Source organism: Xenia sp. Carnegie-2017, unplaced genomic scaffold, assembly GCF_021976095.1.
Source record: "Xenia sp. Carnegie-2017 unplaced genomic scaffold, XeniaSp_v1 HiC_scaffold_25, whole genome shotgun sequence".
Lineage (NCBI taxonomy): Eukaryota > Metazoa > Cnidaria > Anthozoa > Malacalcyonacea > Xeniidae > Xenia > Xenia sp. Carnegie-2017.
The window spans coordinates 2,956,584-2,978,135 of record NW_025813488.1 but is presented as its reverse complement, the minus strand read 5'-3'; the positions used below and the strand labels follow the sequence as shown (position 1 = coordinate 2,978,135).

General features: G+C 35.5%; 2 protein-coding genes and 1 long non-coding RNA gene across 7 annotated transcripts; all 3 read left to right on the top strand.

The window, feature by feature from the left end:
• Window positions 1–1,516: 1,516 nt before the first annotated feature.
• LOC124452941 (hypoxia-inducible factor 1-alpha-like) lies at window positions 1,517–8,569 on the top strand. 5 transcript variants are annotated; one of them, XM_047003604.1, is made up of 11 exons: window positions 1,636–1,801; window positions 3,473–3,580; window positions 4,080–4,276; window positions 4,568–4,626; window positions 4,747–4,836; window positions 4,991–5,153; window positions 5,473–5,588; window positions 5,845–6,038; window positions 6,841–6,947; window positions 7,118–7,265; window positions 7,555–8,569. In XM_047003604.1, exons 3-11 carry the CDS (start codon window positions 4,216–4,218, stop codon window positions 8,273–8,275), a joined length of 1,659 nt encoding a protein of 552 aa, XP_046859560.1. In that variant the 5' UTR covers window positions 1,636–1,801; window positions 3,473–3,580; window positions 4,080–4,215; the 3' UTR covers window positions 8,276–8,569. The 5 variants fall into 5 exon arrangements, with proteins under 5 accessions (XP_046859556.1, XP_046859560.1, XP_046859555.1 ...); XM_047003599.1 differs by lacking the exon at window positions 3,473–3,580 and adding an exon at window positions 2,149–2,382 and having other exon boundaries at window positions 1,712–1,801; XM_047003600.1 differs by lacking the exon at window positions 3,473–3,580 and having other exon boundaries at window positions 1,517–1,801.
• A 1,153-nt stretch (window positions 8,570–9,722) lies between these two features.
• LOC124452937 (nephrocystin-3-like) lies at window positions 9,723–21,538 on the top strand. The gene is made up of 27 exons (XM_047003597.1): window positions 9,723–10,460; window positions 10,528–10,746; window positions 10,952–11,088; window positions 11,547–11,615; window positions 11,702–11,793; window positions 12,611–12,703; window positions 13,166–13,220; window positions 13,301–13,372; window positions 13,529–13,690; window positions 13,834–13,937; window positions 14,011–14,125; window positions 14,795–14,941; window positions 15,135–15,238; window positions 15,317–15,404; window positions 15,471–15,553; window positions 15,831–15,876; window positions 16,189–16,257; window positions 16,577–16,741; window positions 17,128–17,219; window positions 17,303–17,425; window positions 17,532–17,629; window positions 18,254–18,339; window positions 19,945–20,066; window positions 20,534–20,612; window positions 20,684–20,724; window positions 20,797–20,872; window positions 21,088–21,538. Exons 1-27 carry the CDS (start codon window positions 10,016–10,018, stop codon window positions 21,205–21,207), a joined length of 3,102 nt encoding a protein of 1,033 aa, XP_046859553.1. The 5' UTR covers window positions 9,723–10,015; the 3' UTR covers window positions 21,208–21,538.
• Window positions 18,646–19,033, top strand: LOC124452945. Its single transcript, XR_006950911.1, has 2 exons — window positions 18,646–18,694; window positions 18,889–19,033. It is a non-coding gene; the product is annotated as an uncharacterized LOC124452945 (long non-coding RNA).
• Window positions 21,539–21,552: the final 14 nt, after the last annotated feature.

Below are 21,552 nucleotides of genomic sequence, written 5' to 3'. Positions count from 1 at the left end.
AGCAGAAGTCTTCAAATTCTGTGAATAATTTCGTGGGGTAATGTTGAAATCTATCAAAATATTTTTTGTCTTTGCCTATTTAATTCTAATCAACAAGACGGACCACTTGTGAGTATATGTGGTATGACTGAACACCGTGCTGAGATAGACAACATCAAAACAAGGTGATGAGATGCTGATTGTGTACAGGAATACATTGTTGACAAAATTCTTAACCATACTTGCTCGTGTTTTATGACTTTCTTCTCTGTGTTTCATAGTTTAGTTTTTCTTTGGTAAAAGATGAGTTCGACATAACAGAAGAAAAGACACCACCCGACCCAGATATTGGGAATTGTTCCGCTAGAGACGCTCGAGTGTCAACTTTGTACACAAATATTTTGTCATAAAGATTATTTTCAGATTTAAATAAATACAGAAGTAAAAAAGTCTTGGAAAAAATGCGAGACAATCATAATCATCGCATTACCTTATGCACATCACTCATTGCTTATCAAAATGCTTTCCTTGCCTTTCTATTCGTCTGAAGTTTGCGCTAACATCCTTCCACTCACACCCCCCTTCTGCCAATTAGGCGGGTTTGTTTGTGCAAAGCAAAACAAACATAACATCTAGATCAGCTGCTCTGATCGGCTCCCAAAAAAATTCTTTACAATCTCTCTCATGTCAAAAATAATTTTCCTTCAAAATGGTTTTGTGCGACAGCGCTTCCAGATGGATTTTGGAAATTGAGTTGAATTTAATGCATGCTCTTGTAATCAACACCTTTAGTCTAATGTTACTTATTGCTGAAGGATCCTTACTGTGAGCCAGTGACATAAACAACAGATCACGCTTAGACAAGTTTCGCCTTCAAGATAACTCTGACCCCATCTCTCCTTTCATTGACACCAAAATGAAACAATCAAAATCCAGCTCCTAAGCTTCTATTCTTAGTCACCTTAAGGTTCTAGTCGTAAAGTCCTCACCCGGGACTAAACATCTGGAATGGAAATCGTAGAATTGATTCTCATATTCAATTTGGCAAAGTTTCTACTCGAGATACTCTTCCTGACGGAAATCATGGTTTATCGGGTTTGAGATCGACAAAAAGGAAAGATCCCCTGAAATTTCGTTCGTGTTTATATTAATCCCTCTGAAACTACTCTTCTCTAAAATGTGTCATATGCACACAAGAGAAAGCTGTGAGACCTTTTCTTATGATGACAAACGACTTAAACTCAATCCACTTTCAAGCCAAAAACATCGCAGTTGATTTGAAGACAAGCTTGAGTGAACGAATTTGCTGTTGAATTACAATATTGACAAATCTAGCTAATTTGCCTTGCATTTGCAATGGCTTTGCAACGGGTTTTGTGAACAAGATTATCGGCTCTCACTTCAAAGATTTAGGCGTACACTCGTTTCGTTGGTAGCCCCTTAACCCCACATTCTTTGTGCGAGAATCTTCGATACCTTTCCAAAGCTAATGCAGGGGGGTGAATATGATAATTTATTGTCGTCGTCATCCAACCAATCATTGATGACGTCACTCATTACTTCCTGATTAAAGCGGACTGTGCAAGTACTAAGTAGATAAAACTGGTCATGTTATCGTCAAAAATTCATTTATTACGTGTGACATCGCAGGGCAAAGTTTGATAGATCCTCGGCAGTGATCTGAGATTGTTTAACGAAAGCCTTTTGTGTATATTTGTGAAACAAACTTTCGAAGACAACGTAAAGACTTAATCGAAGGAGAACGGAACAAAGTTTTCGCTCGCAACCAAGTACTCGTAATGGCTTCAAAATACTATACAGGGTACGTGTCATGTTGTTTGAACTATCTATAATATGAACGGCATCTTTTCTTTCAATTTGTGATTTCGGGCCAGCTAACGTGAATGTAACTAGCTCATCTTAGCTGTGTTTACACTATACCGGATTCGCTGATCACGACATCTTCATTTGCTTTAAAGGGTAACTGTTGGGAGTAAAAGCTTATTAAGCTGATAGATTTAGTGTATTTGATTGTGTTTCTGACGTTGAACAATTTCACTGCCTTTTAACATAAAGAATATTAAACCTGCTACGATAGCAATCCGGTATAGTGTAAACTCCTTCGTAAATAAACTACCGCCATATGAAAAGCATTACATTGAATTTAAGGTTAAAGCAAAGCAGTAAAACTATACTGCTTATCCTTGGTGCGAAATAAGCTCGTTTGACCTCTCGAACGATGGTTGATTGTTCAAGAAACTAGCGTAGAAATCGTACTGTAAGCTTCTGCTAAATTTCTCGTGTGAGATGACTGCGAATACTTGTACTAAATGAGTGGTCTGTTATATTGGATCGACTATCGATGGCGCGATTTTCCTACAAGGCAAAGAAATCGCTCGCCAGGTGGTTTTTATGCACAAATGTGTTTGATATTTTAACTGTCTGTGGTTTTATAAGACGATATAGGCGATGTAAGCTCAAAATTTCAGTTCGAACGGGTTCAAGTTCATAGCCACAAGCGAATACCCTTGACTAATGAAATTTTTTGAATGACGTCAATGTCTTCCACGCCGCAACAATAAGGATTACTATATCAACTGCCCTACTGCTGTGTATTTGAAATATTCAGACATTTTGGCTCAATTTGCCTGCCTTCTTATCAATTTGAACGCTAGGGAGTTGAGCCAATTGCAATTATCTACAAACCTTTTAATTTTTTTTGTTAAGTCTGAGTGGTAGACCCAACTCGTTATAAACTGTTTTTGTGGTCTACCATTTCATCTATTTGTGCGTCTCAAAAGTCGTTTTGATTTTGCCGATTGATTTTGAGTATTTTATTGAAAGTCTGGTTTACATCCTTTCTGTCTGAAGCGTGTGGATTACAAGAAAGTTAATCCCAGGATACGCAGATAAATGTTGCAATATTTTTTAACTACATAGCCTCAGGCAAATCTCTGCATTGCATGTTTCAAACTTTCAGCTGTCTTTACAGACTCTGTGTCTGTAGTATTATCAGTCTGTACCATTGAGTTCTATTAAATTACCTGGAGGGGAAACGGGGTCTGGAACTGGGTATCAAAAACATGGATGCCAGAAGGAAATTTTGTGGTAAAATCTTCCACTTGAAAATTTATTTTTATCATTCAAACCCCCCCCCTGAAAATGACATCTGCAAGTTGACTTTATTGCCCATGCAAAGATTACCTTTTAAGGAAAAGTTTAGAGTTGCACCAAGTCTGCCTCTTGAAGAAATTTTTATTTCATAAATTGCTATGAAAAACTAAAATCGTGTAGCAAATATAAGTTTTAATGAAATGTTGGAAGTTTGTAGTAAGTGATCTATGTACAAGCTGTTAAAATACAGTTTTTGTCGAGGGTTATTTGAAGGGTTGTATAAAATAAGAAAGGGCTAAGGTCTATGTGTTATTTTTTTTGTGGCATGCCAACTTTCAGTCGGATCGTAAACATATTAGTGTATTTTTCGATTGTAAAGTAAACAACAAGAAAGAATGCTGAATAGAAAAAGGAGAAGGCTAACGATGCAATTACTTCTGGATCTATGAAATGTGGTTATGTTCAAGTGAAGAAAAAACAAAAGGAGGTCTTCATGAGATTTTTATGTTTGTACCAAGGGGATCTGAGCGGAGTTTTATGAATGAAATAACCCCTTACAATTTTTAGGTAGGACCATAAAACCAAAATAGACAAGATTGTCAATAAGTTTGTTTCTGTCCCATTGATTGTCTTTATTTATAGGAAAATATCCAGAGAATGTTCCTTTGTGTATGGTTTGCTTGCTCTAGTTGACTCAAAGAGTGCATGAATGCAAACATTTTCTGCATTTCATGAACAATGTAAATAAATTAACTCTATCTTTTGTGCAACCTATTGCATTTAGAAATTTCTTTCAAAATTTCTTCAAGAGGCAGACTTTGTGAAAGGCAGGCCAGTAATACTTGCATTGATTTATCGAACCGTGAAATTAAATATCAATTTCGATGAATTATGACCACAAGTTACATTAAATGTTTAAGATTCAGCATGTTCATGAACCTCGATGCTACAACTTTTTTGCCAATATCATCTACCTTTGCTTGCAGGCAAGAACATCTTAAAAGAAAATCTCGTGAAGCAGCAAAATGTCGTCGTGGCCAACAAAATGACGAGTATTCAGAACTCGCTAGTCAACTTCCTTTAGGAGAAAGAGAGTCTTCGCAGCTCGACAGACTGTCAGTTATGAGACTTACAAACAGCTTTATCAAGATTAAGCACTTTCTTAACAGTGTTTCAAACCATGGTAATTTTTTGTACCATTTGTTTTGTAAAGGGTGACTCTTCAAATAATTTTAATTATTGCGATACGTAGATAGTTATTTGTCATGGAAGCAAAGATTAGTTAAAACTGTATTTATAAATTTGCAGTTTTTTCATTCCATGACTTTTTAATCTCAAAGCATGTATTTATTTTCAATTAGCATAACGAACATATGTGAAATCAGTATTATCTTATCTAGTGTTTAGCTGAAGGGAGGAATTTACCATTTTTGTGATTACAACTATTGATGTGTGTGAACTTTGTTGATATTAGGAAAGAAGTACAGAAATAATACATACAAGGGATTATCTTTTGAGAAAAAAATTACTCAGGTATTCAGCTATCTTTTTATTATTTCAATAATATTGATTTATCAATAATAATCTCTTAAATAGACCCATATATTTATATATCTTAAATTAATTTCTTTTGTTTGTGTTTCAATTGTTTAGGCGCTTGATGGCTTTGTGTTTGTAATTGGTGACGATGGACAATTTTTGTTTATTTCGGATAACGTCAAACAATACTTGGGTCTCTTGCCTGTAAGTACTACATTAATAATATTGTCATATTCTGCTTTCTGTGGTTTAGTATCCGTATACTAGATGCAATATGTTAGGAACAATAGTAAGATTTACCATATGCTCATTCAAAGTACCTCATTTTATATGTGTGATAAATTATATGTATTTGCAGATTGAGGTGGCAGGCAGCAGTTTTTATAAATTCATTCACCCATGTGACCATGAAGAGGTTGCTAAGCAACTAGGGGGTAAAATTCCTCTTGAAGACATGGAAATATTTGATGGACTTTTTTGCTCTGATTCTATATTTTTGATGTCAAATAATCTCAAAAGAGGTAGGATGTTTGTGAAAATATAATTGATGTTTTTTGTTTTCTTCTTACTATCGATTGTTTTGAGTAGTACTCGTGATTAATGGTTGTTTGAGCGTTTGGGAAACCGTTTATCTTATTACTAGGATTGTATAATTATAGATACCTTTCTTAATTTTATTGTTGTATGAGTTAAATTAATTTTCTGTTTGTTACCAAGAAAATGATATTTTTTTAAAGAAAATGGTTGCTTCGTTATGTGCCTAAACAAAAAAAACGATCAAACATTTTCAGGAGTTGGCTGCATTTTAATGAAACTTTTATACCATTTTCTATCTTAAAGGTTCATCGAACAGACATGATATCGAAAACCACCCGTACAGGTCATTCTTTGTCCGCATGAAGAGTACTTTAACAAGTCGAGGCAAGAGTGTCAACTTGAAAGCATCAACTTATAGAGTAAGTTTGCTCACTATAAAATTAAGAAATGGTTAAATGGGGCTAGGGAAGGCTTGAGGGAACTCCTTGCCTTTCGTAAGTTCGATATAAAATGGCTGTCGTCAATGGTAGTGTCCAACAAGAGCATTATGAAAGTGCCTTTAAAATTTTAGCAGTTTTCAATCCGTCATTGGTTAACAATGATATCATTTTTGTAACAACTGAAACATGTTTTATCGTCATCAATAGTTGAGACCTTAACTTGCCTTCTTTTCAGGTTGTTCATTGTATGGGTTGTATAAAATTCTGGTTGCCATCCACAGTCAATGGTAGCATGAAAACAAAATCGTCATGTTTTGTTGGTATTGGTGTACCATTGATGTTTTCACCAACATTTGAAGTACCGCTGGATCGATGTACTTTCACTAGTCATCATTCATTGGATTTAAAGTTCATCTTTTGTGAAGAGGGGTAAGTTTTGATCTGCTTTCAATGCGATTGGATCACAGCTGCTTTGAAATGCCTGTGGGGTGGTGGTACCTGTTAAATGGCCTGTTTAAACATTTTTCGTTGCCCATTGCTTTTCTTTTGAGAAAAAAGTTTTCGATTTTATTACCATTTGCGTTCAACTGGTAACTCTCCCGGATTTTTCGCGTTTGTTTACGTTTCAAACGTCACGTTTGTCAGACGAAACGTCGCGTTTCAACTGGTAAACCTTACGTTTGTTCAAATCGCGGATTTCTAAGTTTGTAACAGCTCGTTCTTATATTATATGGTCAATTATCAAACTTTGCAAATCGCCTAAGGTACATAGATGTCATTTTCATTTGCTACAGCATTTTATCATTGTAAAATCGTATAAACATGTTAATCACATGACCAAAACCTGTTCAAATTGTTCCTCAAACGTTAAACATTCCTGAGCAAACTTTACACATTCCTGAGCAAACTTTACACATTCCTGAGCAAACGTAACGTTTCTAATTTGAAACTCGGCGTTTCGTCCGACAAACGTGACGTTTGAAACGTAAACAAACGCGAAAATTCGGGACATTTACCAGTTGAACGCAGATGTTAATAACTTTTCTTTGTCGACTTCGGGGAAAATATTTTGTAGCACAAAAGTTTTGACAGGTCATTGCGTGCGTTGACCGGCCGTTATTTTTTGAACTGAATATTTGTGACGTCATTGTTCGTCGCTTGTCGTCACCATGGCAATTCACGAAATGGATGAACTCAAACTTTTTCCTTTCTTTTTCTCTTTTATCTATAGTATTGAAGATGTACTGGGTTACACATCGACAGATGTTGTCGGTCAATCTCTTTATAAATTTCATCATGGTCGCGATAACGATGTTTTAACTGAATGCCATAAAACATGTAAGTATTTCCTTGAAAATCTCTTAAATATTTCTTCTGCATGCTCAATAAGCGACATGCTCAACAAACACGTCGCTTTGTGAGCCGGGCATATGCGGGTAAATTATTTTTTTGTACGGTTGAAACAGTCAGTGCTTAATTGTTAACCTTGATCCTCTTTTCTCGTGCAGTATTAACCAAAGGTCAGTCCGTGAGCGGTTATTACAGGCTGCTTGCCAAATATGGCGGCTGGATTTGGGTTCAAACAAAAGCAAGTATCGTCTACGCCAGTAAAACTTGCGAACCACAGTTTGTACTGTGTATTCATTCTGCCATCAGGTAAATAATCTCTTTAATGATTGTCCGACTGCCTGACAAAGCTTAGCTTGATGTGAGTTTATATTACAAGATACTAGCAGCATGATCTCTTTTTCGGCTAATTGCTTCTTTGAAATACTGAAAGTGCACGGGAGGGACTAGGAGCGGGTTTTATTAGCAGTTGGTTTGGCGGCTGCATAGTAATTGCTTCTTTGAAATACTGAAAGTGCACGGGAGGGACTGGGAGCTGGGTTTCTTAGCAGTTGGTTTGGCGGCTGCATAGTAATTGTGATATTGCCTTATCTTCCAGTGATATTGAGATGAATGAGTCAATCGTTTCACTTGATCAAGTACAGAAAATCAAAGAACGCGAGGAGACGCCGACTAACTCGCCCGACAATCGTGACGAATTCGAAGAATTCGTTGGAAATATGTTTTCATACAGAGTTTTGAACAGGGCTATATTATCTTGCTTGAACGATCACAAAAACAAGAAGTCAGAGGACGCGACAGACGTAGATGCCGGTTATGACAGTCCGGTTGCGTCTTCAATAAATGACAACGAAGAAGACTTTATTGAAAAGTACAGTCCAATGGCTAAGAGATTTAAGGATAACGATTCGGGATGTGATGGCGACGTTGCAACAGATTTAACTGATGACGAAACAGAGGTGCATCCTGATGTGTTGGCTCCATTTATCCCACCACCTCCCAGTGATACCCCCTTGTGTACTAATGTGCCTTATAATATGGAGTTCATGGAGGAGAGTTTGAGTGATGACGATTTGTTATGGGGCCATGATTCCTGGGAAATATACGACGCAGAAGCGGACACGCGCAGTGGAAAAGACCCGGATAGTCTCAATATAAAGCGGACATTGTCGACTCCGAAATTTTCTTTGCTCGTAGACGATCCGCCGTTGTTGAAGAATTGCGAGGTTGAAAAAAGTGCACCTGTTTTGAATCTACCTTTCTTGCATGGTGACGAGTTTTGGTTTGATGCCAATCGGGGAAATCGCTACGTTGTGTGACGTCATGGTTCTTATATCATCGTTAGGTTTTTGCTTCCGGCCACGAAAAGTTTCTAATATAAATATACTTGAACAAAGCTCGATGATTTGTCGGCAATAATGGTTGAAAAAAAGTTGAGATTATGAAGGAGAACTTGGTGGCCAAAACGATACGAACTTTGTCGTTTGTATCTAGTAAATTTAAGCAGCTAAATCTACGACATTGTGTAGTTAGTTGTGGTCGTATTTTTGTAGCATAGTGATTGTACGTAATGACAGAAAGTTGGGAGTAGTAAAGAAAGTTTTTTTTGATGAGTTGTGTGTTAAAATTTATTGTGGGTACAACTATTTTGATGAATTTTATATGAAATTTTTTTATGTTCGAAAACGGAGCTTTGTCAAGCTCTGTAAAGCTCCTCGTAAGAACTGAAGAATACGATTAAGTTCCGATCAATTCTGTAGTAAATTCGTCACAAAGATATTTTATACTGATAAGCAATTACTTTGTCGACCGATGTTTGCCATCAAGAAAACGATGAACCACAAAAAGGAACGGATGGAGGTGGGAAGTTTTTCCCCGTGCATTTTTAAGATAGTTTCATGATTATTTATCAAAAAACACATCTATTTGTAAATTTTGACGTTATAAATCATGAAACGATATGGCAGTGTGGCAGCGTTCTCTTCAAAAGCCCTCGTTTTTCGTGTTAACACTTTAGAAAGCGTAACCGAATTTGTCTAAAGACATGGATTTGGTCGCTTCATTTTGGTACTACTGATCAATCCAAATTAGTATCGAAGATTTTAAGTGAAAAAAGACGATTTCATGATGATGTTTTTTGAAAATATGATTCTAAGGTGGCTCATGGATTTAAATTACCTGTATCTTCCCTCCAAGCATCAATTTCTTTCAAAGTTTGGACTGTTTTCCTTAAATTAACAATTTTACACCAGCATGATTTGCTTACGTCAGCATGGATTACAATCCATGTCACGGCCGCCATCTTGGTGGAACTTTTAATAAATTTCAATCATCGTGGCGAATATCTCTTGGTACATTGACACCTTGGAGAATGGTTGCAATCAATCTATACAACAGCACTGGACTCTTCGTTTTAGTGATGGCAATAATCAACATATCAATGTGAGTAAAGTCTTCATGCCACGTAAGATCAGAAAAAATAAAAAAAATCAACTGTAAAATGAGTCATTGATAAAATGCACTTTGAACTGCAGTCATTTGGACTTCAAAGTTCAAATGATAAGCGTATCAGTGAGCAAAGTCATTTGACCGGGCTATTTCCATTACAACGTCAAACTCGCGTCAAGATACATCGATCTCTATCGTTCATTATCAGCACGTAAATATGTAAAGTGACAACTGCTGTGTTACAAAGTAAAATTTTTCAGGTTCAAAACTTCTCCAAACTCGTCAAAGTTTGCTTAAGACGCAGTCAATGGCAATTTTATTCATTCAAGCTTTTTCAAAGACAATTGTATCGTAATAGACTGATTCTCATTGTTGCCAAGAGTTTCTGTTAATGAACGAGAATACGAGATTAACTGATTAATGTATCAGACGTATCAAATAAAATCCTCTCGAATTACAGCCATTAACACAACTCGACGTAACATGATTATTGTAGACGGACAAATAGTATTTAAACGGAGCCAGTTGTCCTTATAATCAAAGTTTCAAACTACCCAGAAAGGGTTTTGTCAGTCTTCGCTTATTCATGGGTAGCTCGGCTTCTGTGGCGAATGGAAACAGAAAACTGCGCTCAACTCGGCGATCGCTTGGAGGTTACAAGACGTCTTCCTGTCGAGAGCTTTGGTCAAGACAACTCGATTGTCCTTAACGACTCAAGTGTCAAAACACGGAGTTCAACTTCTTTAAGCGAGGCAAAAGGCAAATCTAGGAGCTCCTTACAGTCTTTGAGTTCATTCTTCGGCTTCAAGCATAAGGGAGACGATCAATCTCACAATGACAACGCAAACCACACCGGAAGTATGTCTTCAGCTGAACTGGCCGAGATCAAGATAAGTCGTTTAACGAAAAAGAACAACGATTTGCAACAAAAACATGAAAGATTAAACAGAGAATTGCATATTTTAAGACAGAACTACACAAAATATCGAGAAGAAAGTGTCTTAGCTAGGACGGAAGAAAAGCAGGCGAAAGAAAGAGCCAAGACCTTTGAAAACGGTAGAGAGCAAGCGAAATGATTTGTGTAAACGTCGTGTCTAAGAAATTCCACATTCGTTTCTTCTAGAATTGGACAAAATGAAAAAAGAATTCAAGTCGTACACGAACGACAAAGAAAAAGAAATCCATTCTCTCGTCAAGAGGGTAAACCAATTGGAGAAAGGATTAGAAAACGGTGGGAATGACGAATGTTTTGAAATACCTTCATCATCAACTTGTGATGAAAAGTTCGAGAAAGACAACCTTAGCCTTTTTAAGGCATCGGAATTTCTCATTCGTGAGAAAGGTTAGTGTCATGACAGTCACAGTAGTTTTTGCTGTAAATACCTAAGGATTAAGCTCAAAGAAATTTTTTTTTGAAACCCAATAACGGTAATTTCAAGTCCACCATTATTTTCCAGGCCCGAACTGATACTCTGCGTAGCAGATACTTTCAATTTTGTATAAAAAGATCGAAATTATTCTTTTTGATGCATTTCACTTGATTTCAGTGCCGGATTTCAACGTCGTCTATCCATTGCTGTCCCAAGTTGGGAAAAAGCAAGGGATTCCCAGCAAGGCAAAAGTATATCGAATATATTTCTCGACAGATAAGCTTGCAAAACGTGACGCAACACTGTTTTCAAAGGTATGGAGGTCAAGGGGTTGAGAGAGAGGAGAAAATACCTGAAAAAGCTCATCTTGTCTAGCTGAAATGAAAGCCAAGCAAATGTGAAATGTATACCTTGTGTAGATAAAAAGATTATATTTGCATTCCCCAGGATTCCCAAGTTGCGCGATGTGCGATTTCCTTTAATCTTATCAAATAACTTAGCCAGTCTGCATGCTCAGTTTTTTTTAGAGATTCTTTTATTTTCTCAGTAAGCAGTGTTGTAGCTTGATCTTTGCTCGTGCCGTGCGATATTTTGGTGTTTACCGAATGTTAAGACAATAAATTGCTCCAGAAGTTTACCAAAACCAGTTTACCAAAGCTGTCGTTTAAGTGTCCCAAACAACGATCAACTGCCATTTCAATTATTTTTTCCATTCTTCCTAAGTAACATGCTTTTTTCTATTCTATAAATGTTCTAAATTATGTGGCAATAGGTCGTATTCCCTGAACTTCGTCAACGCTGTGCCGAAAATGGAAAGTTTCTTGTTGTATTCGAGTCAACTGTAAGTCACTTTGAAACAACACGCGTTATTGATGTTAGAACATTGACAACGAACTGTCTTACACTCTTGAATAAAATCTTTTAAAGTGTGATCATGGACAAATGGAGGAAGAATGGGAATATTATTTGATGAAGAAATGTGATCTTTTCTTTGGAATATTTGCAAAGACCGACAATAGGTTTGTCACCACTTAAAGGTCTTTATATTTATGCCCTTATTTCTCTCGAATTTCCGATTCTCCTCAATGCAGTCAGTCACAATTTCGTGTAACCAATCACAAACTGTATTACTCTGTATAGTGTAAATACAACACTCTGTGAAGATTTGCTCATTTGTCTGTCAAGTTTGTTTGTGCAGTACTTAATCATGTTTATTTTATTCAACTGACTAAATTTAACACCTAGTTCACTCAACTTAACATTTGGATCGTTAGGTGTTGGCTTGTATGACTCGGGGGTGACCTGGGCACTAAAACAGTTCCTTGAGTCGAGATCAGAATTCGTGTTCCTGACATCCTAAGCTGACCGCCCCAGCTCAACTAACAACTTTACACCGATATGGTAGAGACAACGATAGACATAAACAGACAGACAACAACAACAAAAAAATTTTGCACTTTATTCAAACTTTCCTTTCCCGCGCTTACTGCTAAAAGTTCTCATCGTCGCGTTATAAATGGTTATGACTGACTCTTGAGCCTACGGCCCGTATATCCCTTTAAATGCCTGCTGCGCTGAGGTATGCATCTCTTTACTCCTCATATACTCCTTTGGCTGCCTACTGCGCTGACGTATGCATCTCTTTACTCCTCATATACCCCTTGGCTGCCTGCTGCGCTGACGTATAGGCATCTGTCGTCACCTAGCTGTTAACTTTGCCTATTGCATATCCTCATTAAATTATTTCGATAGTTTATGAAAACTTACCTGTTGCTGTCGAGCCAACGAACCAATGACAGTACAACAATTAAAAAGTTTTTCATGCTTCATTAACAGAGCAATATTAGATCGTTGGAAAAGATCACTGGACGTGTTCAACGCTAAAAAACTGCCCGTTGTGTTTGCTTTCAAAGATGCGCGGAAAAAAAGGTCAGTTGTAGCAACGAGAACTCTGTCATTTTTGAAGACAGCGGGAGTATCTGTGGATATCCATTGATATCTATGGGTATCTATTGATATGTATTAACATAAATGGATTTGGATCAAAGTACTATTGGAGTCAATTGATGTTGAATATACAGGGTGTATAAAAAAGCAGATTTTTTAAAAATTGCTAATTTTTAAATTTCAATGTCTGATCACGATGCTACAGATGTTTTATTGTGCAGATTTTGTTATAAAAGGTTATGTAAAATTTCTTTTTTGATACATTTGGAAAAAATAACAAGTTAGAAGCCTTCGGACCAGAGCTTATCCGAGGTTTCTTGAAACCTATATAAATCTTTTATACATTCAACTATGATAAACTCTTTCCTCTGGGATGACTCACCTTTTGTTACTGTCGATGTCTTTTATTTTGAAAGCGACTAGAGAACAGTTTACTGATTATAGTTATGGTGGCACGGAATTAACACATTTTCTTGATGGTCTTGGCGAGAATACCAAGGTACCGACTAGTGCTTGCCATCTTTTTATTTAATGTTTGGCATTTATGGAGAACAACTGGGAGAATATATTTATGTCTAGGTGTCGTTCTATTCTCACGTGACTACATTAGTCGAAGAAAACAAGGAAGATCTCCAGGATATTATTAAGGAGGTTAGTTTCTTTAGGAAGCTGCGAAGGACTGTAGGAGCAAAATAATAAAAGCATTTGTTGTTTATATTATTTTTTACTGTAAATAAGCTGTGTTCGTATATGTAACAGTTGAACTGTAAACGTTGCCTTGTCTGGCGATCACGATCTTTTTTATAGCATTTCGGCTTAGCTTCTGAATCGAGCATGAAAGATCACATGACCTACATACTCGATGTATCTGACGAAGAGTTGTTCACCGATTGCGAATCATGTTTGAAACAGCTAGAAATTTTACATTTATACACGAAGTCATCTGCGGCATACATAGGTCTCGATAAGGTTAGTGTGTGTCTTTTTTATTATAGTCTGTTCTTGGACATTTTGTACTTGTATGTTTCTTCAAAATTATGCTTCGCGCTTTGTAAATTGCGCAGGAGAGAGTTCCTACATGTCCAACGTGATAATATGTATTTAATTGCAAGTACTACAAGCAGTTGGATAGTTACGTCAATTCTGCTGGCTCATGTCCACCTCTTGTTGTCAGCGGTGACGCGGGTTGTGGAAAAAGTACCTTGCTGGCCAACTGGTAAGTGTTGAAATGTCAGAAAACATTTTTACATTCACACATATGTATGATTAATATCATCCTTACATTGTAGGGTGCAGCGACAACTCGACAATGGCAACGATTTGATTTTATACAATTTCGCGAGCGCTACTAATTGTGATGTATTCACAAATCCAGCTCATATCATGAGACGGATTGTATCACAAGTAAGTTTAATTTGGGTGGGAAAAATCATTAAATCTGGTTCACTCCTTGGTCGCAACAAAACAACGACTTTTTAGTGGGTAGCCTGTACACCAACTAACCATCATGGTATACTGCAAAAAAAGTAGAAAATGCCCGCCCGACCGGCTTCCATCTGTATTATTGATCTCTATGTTCGGAGTAAATGTACAAATACACCAAGAATATACATAATATACTTTCAACAACTTTTAACAAAAACATATCAACAGAAACTTACTTTGTAACGATACATGTACTGCCATGACTAAAGGAATGCACGTCTGTTTAACTGAAAATAGTCCAAGTCAAAAACTTTTAGCTTTGCAAGCGATTTGAAACATCAGTACTAACATCTCGTCAATTCAGAGTACCCATGTGAACGTTCTGCGAACCTATTTTTATGCTTTCATCTCCTTTTGGTAATAGTTAAAGTGTATGGTATCTTTGAGTGGTTGTATTTACGTATGTCTTTATATTCCTAGTGCGGATCAGGATTAGTAACTGAATGCACTGACGCAGCTTGTTGCATTTTAAAATACTTAAATAATTAAGGGGCTTTCTGCAAGAGCTACCATTTACAGCATACTTGTGCTGCTGTAAAATCACACAAATATTTTTCAACGATTCTTTCCATTTTTCGCACATTTTAGCTACTAGGATTATACCCTTGTCTTTGCTCCTTGATGCATTGTGATCCTGTAAAGTGTGAAGAGCTGTTCCCGTGGATGTTGAAGACGATACCTGAAAAGATTGACAGAAAGATTATCATTGTCATTGATGCTGTAGATACGTTGAAGGTATCAAGCTCTGAATTGTCGAAACAATGCACGAGTAGTGAATCAAAATCATTTCTCGTGCAGACATCGGAATTTCCCTCTTTACAATGGGTCTTTCTCATTTGATTAACTCGTTAATTGATATGAATTTCTTCGTTCTCTATCGTAGATATTATCTCAAATTTATCACCAACATTACCGTGTTATGTTTTAGAACAGTTCTACCACACATCATTTGAGTTGGCTTGTCGATTCTTTGCCAGAAACCGTGCGTGTTGTGCTTTCTGTAAACACTGACAACGTGCCATCCGAATGGAGGTAAGGAGGATAATGTTGCTATAAAACAGTAAAACAGTAAAAATTTTATGATCACTTATATCTGCAGCTTTTTAATAGATTATCAAGATCTTTGAGAGTCTTACCTTGGACCCACGAAGAGAGTAAAGAATATTTGGTTTCGTGTTGGAAAAACTCAGAAGAAAATGTAAGTTCGCAAAGTATCGCATACTTGTTCGATAAATGAATTGATGTATTTTTATATTCGAATCAGGCAATAATGATATTGAAAAATCTCTCCGATTTTGTCGTGTGTTCGCCGTTATTTTTGAAAATTCTTGGCCACGAGCTGACGAGGTATAAAATGATTCAGCAATTTCTAGTTCTAGTTTTAATTCAACATTTTCTAAACAATTGTTTTTGTTTGACTCTAAACACATTTAGAATTATATTTGTATGTACTCGTTAGCTCGCAAAGCACTTGATTTACTTTAGAGCAGAATTAAACGGTAGCCACTTGCTCACATTTTTACGAAATGAAAAATCCTGAATCCAGTTTTCGACTGAGTTTGACGACATGAAGGCTTTGTGTAGTATGTGTTAACGTGTTGTTTATTTTATATATTGTATTTAGGGTTTCTGATCTTGCTGTATATATTCATGAACAAGCGTCTGTAAAGGTAATCTGCTGTTCTTTTTCGTTCATCAAATACAACTATAATAATTTTCTTTAGTTGCAACGAAGATGGTCTCATAACTGTCATGTTGATTTCATGTGCAACTTTCTGAAAGACTGTTGAAAAATAAAACATTTCTTGGTAACCTTAATGTCTTCCGAAAGACGTGTTTTGATTTCAAAATGATATATTTATGGGAATAAGAATGGACTGAAAAAGTACAGGCCACCATTTTTTATTGTTGTGATTCTTTACATAATTATTTTTTATGTTATTCGATACAAACGGAAAGAGTTTATTAATTTGAATATACAGAATGTAGCCGAGCTGATAACGCATATATTGACGTCTCTAGAAAGCACTAAAGGAGCTCTTATGAAACAGGTAAAAAGCAAAAATAGAAATTCATTTTACTTTTGTTACGACCGTGTGAAAATTTCTCCACATTAGAAACTGATCATTTAATTGAAGTCTTGAGTCAAATGGGGAAAATAAATCAGAAATCAATTGTTGTTTTTTTATCTCAAATTGTAAGAACATCCCTGGAAAAAGAGCGTGGATGATTTCGTAAAGTTAACCCCATCTTTAAGTTTCACACTAGGAGTTTACATCAACTACAGTGACACAATGACCATAAACTACACTGGTATTTCGTTGGAAAGCATTCTTAGTTGAATCATTTGTTTAACATTCTTCATTTCAGGTGTTGGCTTTGATCTGCAGCAGTCGTAGTGGTTTGACTGAAGTCGAACTGATGGAAGTGCTTTCTTTAACTTGGTTGGAAATCAGTCCAATTATGAAATATTTACTCCATGACAGACCAATACTTTGTGAAGTGAATGATCTACTCGTCATCCCAAATTCACAGGTAAAATGTTGAAAGTTTGTAGTAAGCAGTTTTTACGTAATCTGCATGATGTTCTGTCTCCCCGTGGAAAGAAACATTTTCTTTCCAATGCTGTAATATCGTACGAACAACTCGCACTTCCATGAACTACGTTCTGAACTACATCATCAGACAGGTAGTTAAAATGATCAAGTGATCTAACACTCAACTCATAACTACACTTCTAAAATGTAAATATAAATGCACACTTGACCATTTTTACTACCTGTCTGATGATGTCTTGTGTAAAGGCGAAACGTCACAAATAATAAATAATTTCTTTAAAAAATGGCTTTATTTCGAGTATTATGTTAGGCAATTATCTTTTTAACACGAATCAATCGTTGTGATCATTCTTATACTTACAGTTGCTCGAGGCTGTTTTGCTGTACTTGAACAGCGATATTATATTGAAAAAGTGCAGACAACGTCTGGTACAATACTATTCTGACAAACTAACGTAGGTATTATGATTACGAATGCATAATGTACCTTTTCATAAAATATTCGCAGGTTATTGGGTAATTTTCTTTTACTTCTCAGAAATAATGGTGTTTCGGAGTCCATCATTGATCAACTTCCGTGGCTTCTGCAACAGTTAGATGATAAGGAGAATTTAAGAAACATAATATCACGGATCGACGTTTTTCATATGTTTGTGAAAAGGTATACTTTCAAATTTCAATTGGAAACGACAACGCGAAGTAACCACGTTGTAAAAATATTTTCATAGCAAAGTTTTATAACAACAAGTTGTCTATGAAATTTACAGATCGTTGTTCTCCGATCTTCTTTCGTATTGGAGCTATTTGGACACACCTAATAAAGAATTTGCTCTTGTATATATGGACGCTATCAAAAAAATGGAGGGTACGTGATTCGCGCTTAAGATATTAACAGGGGCGGATTTCCTGTAGGCTAAGTAGGCTTGAGCCTACAGGTCCGGGGTTTCGATAGGCCCGTTGCATCTAGACATAATTAGGATTTGAACGTTTTTGCTATTCTGGGCTAGCTAAATGTGCCTAACTTAGATCATTTATGCTGTTGAAAACCTTACATGCGTATGAATGCAGAAGAAAATGGCTTTCGTACTATCTACTGTTCAAATGCGCAATGCTCAGAACTCATGTAGTGCTCAAATTTCGTTTGAACTTTGAAATGAACTTTTTTCCATTTTTTACCCTGTGTGGTTACAAACAGGAAATGTAAATGCAAAGGAAAACTGAACTTAGTGGGAGGAATAGGTATCGCTTAAAGGCCTTTAACTTTGTCTTAGCCTACAGTCCTCGTAATTAGTAATTCGCCACTGGATATTAATGTCATCTATTAAAACTTCAAACCCTAAGACAGTCATTATACGTCCATCGATGAAACAGACAAACATTATTCCATAGTTTGGAATGTATATATCATAGAAGATTTCATCTGCAAATATATCCTTCTAATACCAGGCAGTATATATGGTCATAAAACATCAATGTGTAAAAATTGTAGATGACGCGTCGTGTTTGGAAGTTGCTTTACGTTACGAAGTTCTTGGTCGTTTTCTTAAAGGAGTTAGTGTTAAACTCCATTCTATGGTAAGCATCAACTCACTCTACCCCCCTCCCCCTTAGTGTATCTTGTTTCGTTTCAAATCGATTTTAAGTACTCGAGTTTAAAGTCTAGTCAAAAATCTTTCAAGATTCTGGACTCACTTATACAAGCTGTTATATCAGTTCACATAACAGTTCGCAAGTTTTTGTTTCTAATTTGTTGATGTTCAGTTGCCATGAAAACTGAAAGTTTTATAATGTCTTTATGATGAGCTGTTTGACATACGACAACATATGAATGTAAATCTATTTTTCTATTGGTAAAATAGTACTTTTCATTGTAAACTTTTCATGGATAAACTTTTCATTGGTAAACTTTTCATTGGTAAACTTTTCATTGGTAAACTTTTCATTGGTAAACTTTTCATTGGAAAACTTTTCATTGGTAAACTTTTCATTGGTAAACTTTTCATTGGAAAACTTTTCATTGGAAAACTTTTCATTGGTAAACTTTTCATTGGAAAACTTTACATTGGAAAACTTTTCATTGGTAAACTTTTCATGGGCAACTTTTCATTGGTAAACTTTTCATAGATAAACTTTTCATTGGTAAACTTTTCATTGGTAAACTTTTCATGGGCAAACATTTCATTCGTAAACTTTTCATAGATAAACTTTTCATTGGTAAACTTTTCATTGGTAAACTTTTAATTGGTAAACTTTTCATTGGTAAACTTTTCATTGGTAAACTTTTCATTGGTAAACTTTTCATAGATAAACTTTTCATTGTAAACTTTTCATTGTTAAACTTTTCATTGGTAAACTTTTCATTGGTAAACTTTTCATTGGTAAACTTTTCATTGGTAAACTTTTCATTGGTAAACTTTTCATTGGTAAACTTTTCATTGGTAAACTTTTCATTGGTAAACTTTTCATAGATAAACCTTTCATTGATAAAATTTTCATTGTTAAACTTTTAATTGGTAAACTTTTCATTGGTAAACTTTTCATTGGTAAACTTTTCATTGGTAAACTTTTCATTGGTAAACTTTTCATGGATAAACCTTTCATTGATAAACTTTTCATTGTTAAACTTTTCATTGGTAAACTTTTCATTGGTAAACTTTTCATTGGTAAACTTTTCATTGGTAAACTTTTCATTGATAAACTTTTCATTGTTAAACTTTTCATTGGTAAACTTTTCATTGGTAAACTTTTCATTGTTAAACTTTTCATTGGTAAACTTTTCATTGGTAAACTTTTCATTGGTAAACTTTTAATTGGTAAACTTTTCATTGGTAAACTTTTCATTGGTAAACTTTTCATTGGTAAACTTTTCATAGATAAACTTTTCATTGATAAACTTTTCATTGATAAACTTTTCATGGATAAACTTTTCATTGGTAAACTTTTCATTGGTAAACTTTTCATTGGTAAACTTTTCATTGGTAAAATTTTCATTGGTAAACTTTTCATAGATAAACCTTTCATGGATAAACTTTTCATTGGTAAATTTTCATTGGTAAACTTTTCATAGATAAACCTTTCATAGATAAACTTTTCATTGGTAAACTTTTCATTGGTAAACTTTTCATAGATAAACCTTTCATAGCTACATTTTTCATACGTAACTTTTTTGTTACATTTCAGGCAATGAAATGTTTGGAACGTGCGCTCGAAATGAAAGAATTTGTGCTGGAGACTAATGATTCTTGGATAGCACAATCTCTCCATTATCTCGGTGACCTTTATTTGCTTCTAGGAAATCTTGAGTACGAAAGAATGCTTTTACATATATTTTGTCATTAAATTATCAAATCAACTTTGAGACTAAAGTCTTGCTCAGTGCAAATTAAACAGGGTATAGTCAGAATCATAATCTTTTAGTCGCAATCAACAGTATGATATTCACTAAATTATTGTTAAAGTTTAGGAGCCTGTTACACGAAACCTGGATAGTGTTATCCATTGGATAGTAGTTTTTTAAAGCTTGTGAGAAAAGTTTTTATATTTTCTTTAACGAAATTTTGTAATTCTAAAAGCAAAATTGTATTTCATTGATTATGCAGTTCAAATCCTGGATTTTTCCTATTTACGGGATTTTTGAAGCGTTCAAAAATATTGCTATCAGTGGATAGTGCTGTTCGGCCTTCGTGCAACCGTCTCCAGGTATTCTGTACAATCATTGTGTTTGAAAGTGCTTCCGCGTAAGTTCACTGTTCTTTCTGTGCCTCATCAGATCTGCTGAGGCTTCGTACAAACAGACGTTGGACATTAACGAAAGTACTTATGGAAAAGGACATCTTTTGATAGCAAAGGTACTCACAGTGTACCTGTTTTAAGTAGTTGGTTTAATCACTTTGATTTATTTTTTTTTTTTTTTGTATAGGAATTAGATTGCTTAGCTTTTGTGAAAATAAAACAAAAAAAGTGAGTTATATTTTGTGATCATTTAAATCACGTCAGCGTTCGAGAATTGTTGATTTTTCTCATCGTTTTCAGACAAAGAGCGTGCTTAGAGCTGCAATGTAAATCTTCAAAAATAAGAAAGAAAGCTTACCTTCGAAAAAAATCCACGGTAAGAATATTTGAATGGGAGAAGCAACATAGGTTTATCTCTATGTAATTCCATCAATTTTTATTGGAGCGAGCATGGCCAAGTTTCTAGAATGAATTGAGTTTTGCAATACAAAACTAATACCATACCGCAATATTTTGTTTTGTGAATCAACACAACTTGGTTGCATAAAAATTTCTTTTTCTTTTTCTAACACTCATTTCCTTCATCTTCAGTCAAATCCAGGGAACACTTCATCGTCCTCGCCACCCTCTTCGAACTCTCAATGTCCCCAAGATAATAGTGAGCTGACAGTCTCGTCGTTCGCTTCTAGTCTCAGCTGGTCAGATGGTTAACCACTAAATACAGTTATTGACATTGGAGAGATGATTGAACCTGACTTGGGGAGATATATGAAAGAGCTGCTCATGAACAGTGCGCAGACACTCGTTGTCACTTCGCTTGTTCTCGGCAATACCCTCAATTATATAGTTGAAATATAAGACGAACATACCCTATGTTGTAGGGACAATGACGAAGACTACCTGATTTAATGCATGATTTTGGTGTAACGTGTTGTTTGTATGTACAAAGCTTTGGTGTATATAATATTTGTAAATGGTCGAAGATCTCAGTGGACCTGTATTTTCGAATGAAAATAAAAAAATCATCTATTTAAGACATCAACCAACTTTCTCATA